The following is a 13,729-nucleotide window of genomic DNA, read 5'->3' on the forward strand; positions in this document are numbered from 1 at the left end:
AAAAAGGGGAAATTAAAAAAAAAAGAGAGAGAGATTCCGACAGCAGACGCTTGCTAGCAGTTCTAACAGTGAAGTTAAAGGGGGAGGAGCGAAACAAGCAAACGGCAAAAGAAACAGATGGTGGCAAAATGTACAAGCTGAAGAGAAACCAAAATGTCACACTGTTGAGAGTGAACAAAAATGGTCAGAGGGAGAAACTGCTCCCCCCCCACGATAATAAAGACATTCAAAAATGGGGGGGGGATAGCTACCCCACAAGCACATACATAAAAAAGAGGGTTATGAATTGAGGTGGCCAATGGCAAAAGAAGACTCTGATGTACGCATGTCAGAGCGCTGTGGAGGTTTTTCAAAAGTTTCCACAAGGTTCACTTGACTTTAAATGGGGCAAAGTGGACTGGTCATCTCGTGTGGCAGATTTTAGCCTCCACTAATAGGACATGGACAGATATACAAACTACTGGGAAGTGGCTATTATCACTAGCATACACACTGGATAATTCCATACCCAATGCCAATTTGGTGGAGTTCTACTTTGATTTAATTTCTCCTGTGAAACTCATTTTCCTTTGGAACAATATCGTCTTATGCATTTCAAAACCATCACTTTGACATTCAGGCACAGACTGGTCTTGTGAAAGGGCCTAAATTTCCTAAAATCAGAAATTCTCATCCATCAGGATCACTCCCTCTGGTGAGTTGTGAGCATTTCAGTATATGGGGTGAGGGGGGGGGGGCAGAAATCTGTCCATTAAAACTTCTGGGTTGTACAAGTTTGGCTATCAAAGAAGACAGCAATGTGCATTCTGAAGATGCTGGTCTTCTCCCGCCGATTTCGGAGACCTTCGTTTTGAGACTACAAAGGAGAGCTGCGCACTTTTGGTCATGTGCAGTTTGCGGGCGGGGGGGGGGGGGAAGGCCTAATAGGGCGCTTTCACAGAGCGACTGTTTGCAAGGGGATTTTGCTATCCTTACACAGTAAAAATCCAGTCGCAAAGAGCGTTATTTAGTGTGTATGAACGCACCCATAGTTCACCCCCTTTTGGCACAGATGAGGCAGCAGAAAAGAAGGCACAGAACTCTCCAATAACGTGAGCGCTGTGTCTGGGATCTGCTGCAATCCTTTCAGCAGTGGTCTGGAACTCCTCAGTCTCCCTCCCCACTCCCAGCACGGCTTGGTTTCCATTCCGAATGCACTCTGCACTTTCATGATTTCAAGTGACAAGTTAATTGGTTTTGAATGCCAGGACTCAGGCCTGAAACAGAGTGCTTTCCCCTGAACCAGAGTAATCACAGTCTATCTTCACAACTCTTTAAGATTTCTGAGCAGGGCAACCTAGCCAGAAGGCCTGGCTACCAAACAGATGTAAGTCCCTTTCCGTCAGAATTGCCCACTGCTCCTCTTCTCAGCAGGCCTGATAGATAAAACTGGCTGGCCAGAAGCACTGCAGCTTCTGCGTAGCTCTTCATCTCTATTCTCCTCCCAATCAATTTTACTTTGTGTGTGTGCGTGTGTGTGTGCACACACATAGGGGGGAACACAATGTCAGCCTCACTGAGTGGCATTTCAACATTATTACGGGGGCTCCATTGCAAAGGCTTTGGAAGGCTGACGTCTGGAGGTGCAGGGTCAGATTAGAGGGGGGACTGAAATAGCAAAAGAGAATGAAATAGCATTAAAAATAAAATAGTTTCCACACTGCACTTAGATTTGTAGCAGAAACAACCACAGGAACATGCAGACAGGGAACTGGCATCACTGGGGAAATGTCTGCGCAACAATTTAAGCTGATTGATTGTGGCACCATCTGACTGTTCTGAAGAAATGGGGCATTGCCTGCAGAACAACGTAATAAATCAGTCGCAGCTCAATCCTATGCATGTTTACTTTGGAGAACTTGCTCCCAAATCAGAATGGTAAAGTTACTGGTTTAGAGACTTTCTACTTCCACACGACATAGAATGCAGCTGCAGAATTCTGGGGCTTGCAGGGATGAGAGCGGGATCTCAGCTTTCTCAATGCTCTTCCATGTAAAAAGTTTCTTGCATGCAGTAAACTAGCAAATCTAGAGGAGAGCAATGCAAATGTTTAAGATGACTTCTCTGTGCAATTTGTGGCATGGCTTCTTCCCCAGTGAACTCTGGAAGTTTTAGTTCTGACCCAACCATCCTTGCCAGTTCCTGTGGCTTTTTTGGAGAGAAACCATGGCAACAGAAAGTGCTGAAGGGGCCTTTCTAACCATCTTCGTTGTGACACAGTTGTCCTTTAGGAGGGGCTGTGGCTCAGTGGTAGAGGACATGCTTGGCATGCAAAAGGTCCCAAGTTCAATCCCCAGCATCTCCACCTAAAAGGATCAGGTGGTTGGTTAAGGGAAACATCTTTGCCTGAGACCTGGAGAGCTACTGTCAGTCTGAGTAGATGATAAGGACTTTGATGGTCGGATTTGGTATAAGACATTTTCACGTGTTCACCTAAGATTGGGAAAAATATTTCTGGGTGTTTGTGTCCTTAACACACCCGTTAAACTGAGCTGCCAAGTGCTGTGGCTGCTACAGACAGACTTGTTCCCTTTTGAGAAACCACCACAGTGTCCTGGGAATGGGGGAAAGAGTGGTGGGGAGCCATGGAGAATTTCGAGCCCCATTGGGTATTACGTGATTAAAAGCAGCAGCGAGCAGTGGCGGCTTGGTCAGAAATTAACCCGGCAACTCGGCACAGAGATGGCAAAAGCTTAGCGCAGCATCCACCAGTTTTACAGTGTGCTTTTGCAAAGAACGATTATCCTTTTTTTCCCCTGTTGCAAAACCCAACAAGGAGAAGATACCTCACCAGCAGCAGCTGAGAAAGAAGGGGCTTAGCCCCCGTCAGGACATGAGAAGAACCCTGCCGAGTGGCTGCCATGGAGCAAACAGGAAGGTGGCAGATGGAAGCCAGAATAAGCTACCGGTGGGGGACAGAGAAACTACAGCTGGTTGTGGCAGGGGCATCCTCGCTGCTGGTTTCAAGATTTTCCACATGGCCAGCTGGTATTCTGCAGACCCTTTGCAAAGGACAACTAGGGGCACACGAGTAGATCTAGGCCGGGCAAATACTCCAAAAAAGAGGCATGGCCAGTTGGCAGCCCAGATGCCTCTCTTCCCTTTGTCCTTCACACAATGGAAAACAAAGCATAGAATAATTTAAACGGAAGCACCTAATGAGATCAAATGTCTAAATTGTAGGCAAAAATTAACACAAAAAATGATGCTCAAAATGGCTGTGTTTTGTGCATATCTCAATGAGCCATCCCCAGGCCACAAAACTGACATTATATGATCAGTATGTCATACAGGGAATCAGCAGACAGTCTGCTCTGTAGGTTGGTGCTGCAGAGGAGGCTGTCTGCTGCTTCTCTGCATGACTTACTGCAGCAGCCTTGTCTTCTTCCACTCATTCTCTGCTGAGGCCTCAATGGCGGCTGCACCATTCTGTTGCCTTGAGGCAGAACAGCAGCAGAATCACATTCTCAGAAGGACTTCTTATCACATCTCTGCCTGAGTCACTGTTCTGGTTTCACTCATGCAGAAACTGGAGGGGGGAGGGGCTTTCTGAGTATGGATAACAGAATATAAATATTTTTCAGTATGTCAGAATAAAACATTCTGCTCTATGAATTGGGGTGGGGGAGCCAGGGGGAGTTCTGCCATTTTTCAACCCCTCCCCAATCAAAGTGGCTTTTCTGCCAAACCTAGTTGCCAAGCAAGGCCACATTTTCTGGCTTTGAAACATAAGAGATCTTAGGAGAGACAGTTTTCATCTAGCGTTTCAAATCCCTTGAAATCTCCTTAATCTTGTTATTGCAAAGAACTCAGCTTTCTCCCTCTCCGCACCTCCCCCCACCCCCCCAGGGCTGGATCATTCGACAGACAAAATCACCCAAACATCTGTTGAGCGGGCTGCAGCAATAATGAAACTGCAATTTGACTGGAGCTTGTTGCTCTGTTGCCGGGTTAAAGCGTTTGTTTCCTGGCATTGAGACAACAGCTTAGAACTATCCTCAATGGAGCCAACAGGTTCCATAAGGTCCAGGTAGCGGGCCGAATCAATTTCAGATACAGATGTTTTCAGAGAATTGTAATTCTCGGTTTCGCTTGCCCTTCTTGCCTGTTTTTCAGGTCTTATGGCCATATTTTTAAATCTTCAAGGAGATCATGGGGGTTCTCCCTGCCTTCACTTAATGACCCAAAAGGTAGGTTAGGCTAAGAGACAGGGGGTGATTCTGCACTCACCTTGGTCTGAGGCAGGCTTCCGTTTCTATGTAGAGCAAGCTGGTGATTTCGCACCAGTTGCTCCGCGTCGCTATTTTGTGTGGGGCAAACCCACGATTTGCCCTGCTGCAGTGTAAACCTGTTTTGTTCAGATTTAAACCTGCGGCGGCGCAAAATTGGCAGTGCGGTGCAACTGGTGCAAAATCGCCAGCTTGCTCCGCACGGAAATGAAAGCTTGCCCCAGACCAAGGTGAGTGCAGAATCATCCTGTGACTGGCCCAAGATCACCTAGTGAGCATCATGGTGGATTTGAACCTAGGTCTCCCTAGTCCAACTTATTAGTCATGTCACTGCACAGTCGATTCTGTTCATCACCACAACCCCTTTTGTTTTGTTCCCTCTTTTGTCCTGTATCCTACATAAACCTCCTCTACCTAAATTCAGATGTCTCTTCCTAGCACACATTTCTGTGATTGATCTTCTGTGAAAGCTCCCTTTGTATTCCCTTGGCTCTCCCTGGACTATCCTGCGAATTTAGGGGGAGGCCTTTGTGAGTTTCCTGCATTGTGCAGGGGGTTGGACTAGATGACCCTGGAGGTCCCTCCCAATTAAAGCCTGATGCTGCACCGTCCATCCCCTGAGAGCATTAGAGATATAGACTATGGAGAGGACCTCCCCTGGAACTTGTGCTGTCCTACAAAGAGTTATGATAACCAGGGCTTTTTTTGTAGAAAAAGCCCAGCAGGAACTTATTTGCATACTAGGCCACACCCTGATGCCAGGACTGTGTTCCTGCTCAAAAAAAGCCCCGGCAGGGGGCGGGATGTAATTTTCCTCGGAGCTGCTCCAATCCACGCCTAGTGAAATCAATGCACTGAGTCCGGCGTAACTCTTTACAGGACAGCATTGCCAGGACCAGGGCTTGTTTTGTAGCAGGAGCTCCTTTGCATATTAGGCCACCCCCCTGATGTAGCCAATCCTCCAAGAGCTTACAGGGCTCTTCGTACAGGGCCTGCTGTAAGCTCCAAGAGGACTGGCTACATCTGGGGTGTGTAGCCTAATAGGCAAAGGAGTTCCTGCTACAAAAAAAGACCTGGTGCTTTTTGGGCAAGCCCTATGGATAAACCTGGGCCCAAATCATAGAGCTTTGCCCACAAAGCAGAGCGTTGCCAACATGATGACATCGCTTTCATGTGATGTCATTGTGACATTGTTGTTTAGGGGTGCGTTTCCCCTGCTGGCCAGATGGTTGGTGGCGACACAAGGCCTGAAAACCAGGGGGTCCCCTGCCTGAATCTGGGGTCTGAGAACCCTCGTTTTGAAAGGCAGGAAACCTGTGCTCCGAGCGAGCACACTGCCCTTGTTTTGCAGCCTTGAGACAGGTCTGGTGCCTCTTAATCTACTTGATTTATACAGCCTTTCTAGAAATCATATTCACAACCGATAATAGCAATAATCTGCCAAACGGGGCCGACAGCCGGCTGGGTTGTGAAAAGCCTGGCTTCCGTCATCCAGGCTAGTGCCAGGACAGGAAAGCTTAACGCCAGAAAAAAACAATCCGTGTGGTTATCATTTTCATTATTTCTACAGTGTTGTTATGGGGGGGGGGGGGGACAAATGAAACAACATCCTCTTCATGACATGCCTGACTTTAAACAAGCACCCTTTGGGAGAGAAAGTCATTTTGCACATGCCCAGGAGCACTTTTGCTTTTGGGTTATTTTAATTTTTTAAAAAATGTGAAGAAATACATTTTTTTCCTGGGAGCTTTGAGCTGAGCAAAATCTTCCCTACGCATTTTAAAAGTCCCCCCCCCCCCCCCCTTGGTGCAGAGAACAGATGGGGTGGGGTGGGGGAAGTCAGTTCAGTTGCTTCCCAGACTTACCTCATCTCACCACCTTTATACAAATGATAATATATCTTGCAGGAGAGATAATGGGTGGGTCAAGCTCCTCCCTTTCTCCTAGCAGGTAACAGAGGTTTAGAGGAATGAAATGTGCTGGAGATCTCCAGGGAAAGTCTCTGTGACATGGTCAGTGGGTGGAGAAACAGATACAATTAAAAAAAACCACCTTCCTGCAGCAGGAAGCAGGTCTCATTAACTTGGGGGCGCTGAGGCCATGAGAGCAGGTAGACCTCTCCACTGGGAAGGCAGCCATTTTGACCATGTGGTGGTCTAAAGAGCTGGAGCAAACTTCAAGGTAAAGGGGACTCCGCAGAGATCTAGAACTCTTAAGCTACTACTCCTACTTAAACATCTCGCAGGGCATATATAGAAAGAGAGACAGAGGAATCACATTTAGCAATTTCTTTTGGATCCCTTGCTCAAGCTGGTGCTGTGCTAAAAGTAGATTTGTAAACGTTTTCTGTTTAAGAAATCTGTTATAACTTTTGATACTGGCAGAGGTTTTCTGTAGCAGAGACTCCCACCGTCTCGGACACACTATTTTAAAAGAGGTGCTGGAGGAAGGCAGGCAGTTGGCAAGTGGCCATTCCTCCAGGGGCACACAAGACAGTGAGAGGCAGAGAGGCCAGGCCTCAGAACTTAGAAGGGAAGCTGGGAGTCTTGTGATTCCATACAAAGGGTCAGGTGATGGCAGAGGGCTACCCAAGAGTGGAAGAAAAGCCTCCTCAGGTGTTGAGAGAAACCTAGGAGGACAGGGCAGGACTGCAGGCCAAAGCAGCGCGTTTTGCCCCCCCCCCCCCCCCCCCCAGTTTTGATCCAGAATAAAGGCATTCTGTGCATGTTCCAGCATTCTGGAATTAACCCTGTTCTCAGAGTGGCCAATGGGAAGTGTGTGTGTGTGGGAAGAAACCTGGAAAGCAGATTTACAATCAATGCCAGGGTGATGGCTGTTGAAACCAATTGGGTTTTGGTTTCTTAAGCTTGCAAACAATGAGAGATGCAAATGACTCATCTCCTTCCATGCCGGTCTTTCTGTCCATGCCTGGGAATTCAATGTGAACTGGACCAGACTGAAGGGGTTTCCAGCATACATTTGGCCGAACTACTTCAGCTTCACAATGTCTGGGACTTGCACGACAAACTGCTTGCTAGAAATAAATAAAAACCCACAGCACAGAAAATGAATCTATCAGGGCTCTAGCTCTGACTTCCTCTCAAGTCTAGTTTTCTGCACACAGGGATTTTGTTTTCAGTCAGGATGCACAATTACTTGTTACACTCCAGATCCTGGTAGGTGAGAATTGGGGTGTAGTGTTATGTGGCAAGAAAGACAGTGGAGGCAGAAACCAGATAGCTGAGCTGTCTGGTGGCTAGAAGTGGAGTGGGGTCTGTGAGATCAAGGGGCCCATTACTCCCTCTCAACCCCCTTACTACACAGGGTTGGGAGAATAGCATGGAAAAGGGACAACAATATAGACCACCCAGAATTCCACAAAGAAAGCAGGATAAAAATGTACTAGATTAGGAAGACCTGGGTTCGAATCAGACCAGAATGACTTGTCATAAAACGCTGTGTGAGAATCAGAAACAGCAGGGGGAAATAAAGCCAAGAGGAGACTAGAACTGGGACTAAATTTTCCAGGGGCAGCGTGGACCTTCCCCTCCTCCCACTCCATGACATGGGGAGGGGAGGGGAGGGGGTTGCAGGAGATGTGGAATTTGCCAATTTAGTCTGGATCCATTCTGAATAACACCCACAGCACAATGCTGTCAGAGTCTCGGAAACAAATCCTAAAGGGAGGACAAAAGAAGGAGTCAGGGTCTGTTTAGCCTGGAGAATGGGAAATCCTAATTGTGTTTTTCCAACACTTGAAGGGCAGCCACAGGGAAGAGGGCAGAGCCTTGGGGCACTTTGACACACGCTAAATAATACACTTTCAATCCACTTTGCAACTGGATTTTACTCTGTGAAGTGGACTGAAACTGTGAGATTCAGCATGTGTGAAAGAATTCTTGCTCTCTGCTGCTTGGGAGGGAAGGATTTAACTCCACTGGGCGCAGGTTCCAGGGGAGGGGAGATTTTTGGCTGAATGTTCGGAGAAGCTTCCTAATGCTTGACAGCAGGACCTCACTAGAGAGCTCCAAGCAGAGGCTGGGCAGCCATTCCTTGGGAGCCCTTGAGCTGCACTCCCTGCATCAAGCAGTGGGCTGGACTGGATGACCTCTAGGACCCTTCCTTGGATTATGTGGTTTTCTTGCATGTTTTTTTTTAAATTATACTAATATACATATATAAAAATACAGACACACAATGAGAGATACATACACGTTCAGCTGAAATTTTGATCGCTTTGCAAAAGGCCTTTCAGTTCAAGGACTGTAAAACTGGACGTACACCCAGACGAAACAAACGGCATGGGGGGTGTGAGATGGCAAAAGCCGCAAAGATTGCAGATGAATAGAGAAAGGGCGGGGGGGGGGGGACACACACGCAGGGAGGAGTGTGACTAAAGGGAACCGAAAATCCAGGGAGGGGGTGGGAAAGGATCACAACCGATGAAACCGACAGGAACAAAGACACACAGGAACTAACTTTCAAAGTCAAACTCAGGGTCACTGAGAGGGCTGCTCAGACCAGAATCTGCAGAAAACAGTAAACAAAAAAATAAATAAAAATAAACCAAAAATATATATATCTAAACACAAAAAATACACTTTAATTTTCTTAAAAAATACTACTCAACCAAGAAAAAACAAACTGAACAAAAATGAAAGCAACATAAATAATAATAGTGGAGCTTTTTTTGTGCGTGTGTGTGTATGGGGGGGGAAGGGTGTGTGTTTTTCTTTTTGGATTCTTTGTGCAGGGGGGGAGGGTTGGGGGAGGAGGGGAGAAACAAGGCCACAGCATACAAACAAAGAACGGCTTTAGTTATTCTTCTCCCTCCCTTTCCCAAATTCCAGAGCAGAAGAGAATATATCTATTCTCCATAAATAGAACCTACTTACTCTATTTGTTTTCATTTTGAAATCACAAACCAGAACAGAGGTGCATCTCCCAACACCTCTCCCTCCTGAACGAAGCCACTGCCATTCCTGAGAGTGTTTGGGGACGGGTGGTTAGAGAAACCTCTCCTGCTTTCCCTGTGGAGGTTTTTATTTAACAGCTGCAATTCAGACCCTGGAGAGCCGCTGCTGGTCTGGGTGGACAATACTGACCTTGATGGACCAAGGGTGTGATTCAGTTTAAGGCAGCTCGTGTGTGACTGCTGAGGGGCCGTGGCTCACCGGCACAGCCTCTGCTTGGCATGCTGAAGGTCCCTGGTTCAATCCGCAGCATCTCCAGTTAAAGGGATCAGGCAGGAGGTGATGTGAATTCTGCAGGGGTCTGGCTTCCCCCTCTCTCTACTGCAGGTAGCTCAGCCCTTCCCCCTGAGCAGCAGGGGAGAGGGACAGGCAGTGACTGCCCTCAGAAAGGCCCAAGAGGCAAGATGGCCCAGAGACTTTTTGAGGGCACTGACTGCCACATCCTCCTAGCCTCACAGGGCAGCTGTGTTGGTCTGCAGTCAAAGAGCTGGATTTGAGGCCAGCAGCATCCTTAGAGACCCACAAGATGTTGGGGGCCTGAGCTTTTGAGAATCAGAGCAGGTATCAATGAGGGGAGCTTTAAATCTTGAAAGCTTCTGCCCTGAACATCTGATGGGGTGGCCAAACTTGCTTAACATAAGAGCCACATGGAATAAATGTCAGATGTTTGAGAGCCAGACGACATGAACAAAGGAAGGAAGGAAGGAAGGAAGGAAGGAAGGAAGGAAGGAAGGAAGGAAGGAAGGAAGGAAGGAAGGAAGGAAGGAAGGAAGGAAGGAAGGAAGGAAGGCAAATAGTTGGGGGAGGGAGAAGTGGAAAGAAAGCAACTTTACCTTTAAATGTATTCTCCAAGCAGCCGGCTGGCTTGGTTTGGAGAAGTGATTAAAAGAGATAAATTCCTTCTCCAAGCTGGCCAAAGCAGTGGGGGGGGGGGGGGAGCTTTGAGAGTCATACAATGTTTGAAAGAACCACATGTGGCTTCTGAGCCACAGTTTGGCCACCCCCCATCTATTAGGTCAATTTGGACTTGAGTCTTACTATTCCCCAAGTCTGCCACCCTAGATGGGACCTGGGTGATTCTTGAACAGGACATTCCACACTTCCTTCACAGCCCTTGGGGTGGTCCAGGTGACTGCTGCAGGCCTTTCCCTATTGGTCGTTTTCCTGATGCATCTTTGCCTCAAGCTGCTCCCTGCTCCACAGAACAAACTGGGCACACTTTGCATGCGTTTCCCTGCAGGGAAGCTCCAGGTGGGAGGGGGGGTTGTGACTCAGGCAGGGAAAATGGCAAAGCGTGACGGGTGAACTCACTTCCTCTCAGCACCACCCGTCTGATTCTTCTCCCCTCCCCACGGGAAAAAGAAGGGACGTTTCCAGGCACATCTTCTTTTGTTGTGTGCTTGCAAGGGGGGGGGGGGGCGGAATAGAGAAATCCTCAAAGATCAGTTTTGGTGATACACAAGATTGGGGGGGGATTAGCAATGCGCTTCTAACTACAGTTCTGGCCAGTTATGTTTTCATAGACCACAGCAGGAAGATCAAGAAGGATCAAATGATCCTTTTTGCCTGGAAGCAAAGCGGTTTGTGTAGACCAAGAAATCCACTGGATCAACAAGAACAAGAACAATGGGAGAGGAGGCAGCCCGACCCTCCGGCTTCATTTTCCATCCCTGCCTTGCAAGGAGAACCCTGCAGGCCTCGCCCAATCCGCTGAAAGTAACGGATCCCCTCCTCTAACCCCCCGGCGCCAATTCAGCTTTCCCATTTCTTGGATCCTCAGCCTGGGATCTGCTTTGGAACAGAGAGGACAAAAGCAAGCTCTGGTTTTGATTTGGAAGAAACAGAAGGAAACGACAAGGCAACTATATTTGCATTTGCCTTTTGCTTTTCAGACCTTGCAGGTGTTGGGAGTCCACTTGCCTTTCTGCTGGTCTCTAGCTCTGGCCAGAATTCTGCCAAGACTGAACTGCAGCAGTGGCCGTGCCTTTTGGGGAAGTGGGGGGAGGGGAGAAAGACCAGGAACTGAAGTTGTTTTTGTCGCACTTGCTAATGTCTATGCAGAGAGAGATACATGCTAACCCAAGCAACAGCAGAAGGAAAATGGTCACTCAACAAGTGGAGAAGCCTCCCCTCCTTTTTTGCACAGGTATGACTCCTCCTCTTCCTGTCATATGACTGTGATGTCATGTTACTGCTTGTGACATGCTCACAACTCCAAGGGTCCCCTGTTGGCATGCGGGGTGGTTTAAAGGTTGGCCCTAGGTCTGGAAAGGTGCTTCCAGGTGCATTAAGATTCTAAAAGCTAGTCTTGAAGATACCACAAGCCTGCCTGTGGGCGGACTGAAGACTACACTAGAAGAGAAGTGAAAGGTTAACATACACATCTGGGATGATCAGCTATTCCCAAACCCAAAGGAAGAGAAATAAATAAATGTACACCCTGAGTGGTTTCAAGGTCGCTTTCCTCAGCTTGTGACTTGCAAGTGTCCATTTCACAGCTCACTTGACTGTGGAGCTGTAGGAATACTGAAAGGCACACATCAAGCCCTGGTCACTTTCACTACTAAACCCAGCTGTATCAGTTTGAGCTGAATCCAGATTGCTTCCGCACAGAAGTGTTGCTCAAGTTTGGCATTCAATCTGCAGCAGGGTTTGGGGTCCACCCCAAGAACCCACATGATATCATCCTCTTATCATGCATCTTCCAGGTTTTCCCCTGCTTTGTGCTGATCGTTGCTAAACATGGTTTAATGCCCTTATTTATTTCTTGCAAGACAGCAGTGCTTATCTCTGTGCCATGTGGATGGGAAGATCTGTCCACACTGACGCCATTTCACTTGCCTCTGTCCTCTGCAGCTGCCATTCTCCTCATGCTACTGGACAGTAATACAGCAAGTAAAAAGGTGAAGGTAGTCCGCTGTGCAAGCACCGGTCATTTCCGACTCTGGCGTGACGTCGCATCATGACATTTTCAAAGCAGACTTTTTACGGGGTGATTTGCCATTGCCTTCCCCAGTCATCTACACTTTTCCCCCAGCAAGCCGGGTACTCATTCGACCAATCTCGGAAGGATGGAAGGCTGAGTCAACCTGGAGCTGGCTACCTGAACCCAGCTGGGATTGAACTCAGGTCATGAGCAGAGAGCTCAGACTGCAGTACTGCTGCTTTACCACTCTGCGCCACGGGGCCCCTTAATACAACAAGTATATATATATATATAAATATTTTTTAAAAGCTAGCAAAGTCCTCTGGAGGTGTCTTGAGGAGGAAAATGGCAGCCACGGTGGGGGGATGTGGCAAGGAAAGGGCACCTGTCCCACCTCTGGCCTCTGGGACTTTGCTGGCCCTGCCACTAGGCAAGCTAGGTGGTCGCTTAGGGTGCCAGCCTTCTGGGGCACCAAACAGGAAGACCCCCCTGTGACTCGGTGACATTATCAGTGCGGGGGAGGGGTGCCAGGCTGTCTAGGGCCAGCCCCGCACACGGGTGAAGCAAATGTCACACAAAGAATGTCCCCGTGTCAAAGCAGACAAAGCAGCTGTATAGACCAAACAGAGAAAGAGAGAGGGAGAGATTGCCATGCTGGTATTTGTGTTCTGCTAACACCTCGGCAGTTTTGCAAGGAGCTGGGAGTTTTCAGCATCTTGAGTGGCAGAAGGCAGGGTCTGAGGCCCAGAAGACGTGGGAGGAAAGACATGCTTGTCGATGCAGAAGACTGTTTTGTCCACAGCTTCACAGACCCCACGCAGAGTGCCTGCAAATGTTTCTGCCCTCTGGAAACAGGGCTAGAGGGAGGAAAAATCAAATTCCTACACCAAGGAAAATCGAAACCTGCTCTATAAACCATGCATAAAGTACATTTGCCCCAATCCACATTTCATGCCATAAGTTTTGCTTATTTGGCATCACTTATTTGGGGTCTGCTAGACGTTGGGGGAAGATCACAGGGTAAACGAGCACTTCCAAGCCTTACCCACCTTCATACAAAATAATTTGTATGAAGATCTTTTTTTAAAAAATCAAGATTTATTTAAATAATTCAATTAAATAATAAGAAGGGTGGCATGCTGAACTTCCACATTCCCAAAGGCACAAGCTGGGCCGCCAAGGAAGAAAGGAAGGCAGGCAGGCAGGGCACCTGTTGCTGTGGACACCCGGAGAAGTGGCACAGAAACAGAAGCCTGCTTTGATGACAACATTTCATATCCAGCACTGAGATAATCAGTTGAAATTGGGCAGCCTGTATTTAATTAGACAGACCAAGAAGCCTGACATCCCCCCCTCCTTTATTCTGTGTTTTTCACCACCTTGCATAATCTGAACTGGCTTTGGTCAGAACCAGGGACTCTGCAGACCATCTGGGCACGGGAGAACTTATCTCAGCCTTCCTGTCTGCCTTCAACAGGTGTGAGCTCACACACTTTGGGGGCATATTTCGGCAGCCATAAGGCCAAGATTCTTGCTTTCTTTTTCAAAGGCTGACATTGGCA

At 47.9% G+C, this 13,729-nt stretch overlaps 1 protein-coding gene across 17 annotated transcripts in view; it reads right to left on the reverse strand.

Moving 5' to 3' along the window:
- The window catches only part of PTPRS (protein tyrosine phosphatase receptor type S), a 422,866-nt gene that overhangs the window by 62,431 nt on the left and 346,706 nt on the right, over positions 1 to 13,729 (reverse strand). For 11 of the 17 annotated variants that reach the window (XM_060232878.1, XM_060232879.1, XM_060232876.1 and 8 more), the window contains one exon: positions 8,748 to 8,795. The exons of the other annotated variants lie outside the window; for them this stretch is intronic. In XM_060232878.1, coding sequence (XP_060088861.1) covers positions 8,748 to 8,795 — 48 coding nt within the window. The remainder of the gene's footprint in view (positions 1 to 8,747; positions 8,796 to 13,729) is intronic. 17 annotated transcript variants of the gene reach the window in all.

This window comes from Heteronotia binoei, chromosome 2 (genome assembly GCF_032191835.1).
Source record: "Heteronotia binoei isolate CCM8104 ecotype False Entrance Well chromosome 2, APGP_CSIRO_Hbin_v1, whole genome shotgun sequence".
NCBI classification, from domain to species: Eukaryota; Metazoa; Chordata; class Lepidosauria; order Squamata; family Gekkonidae; genus Heteronotia; species Heteronotia binoei.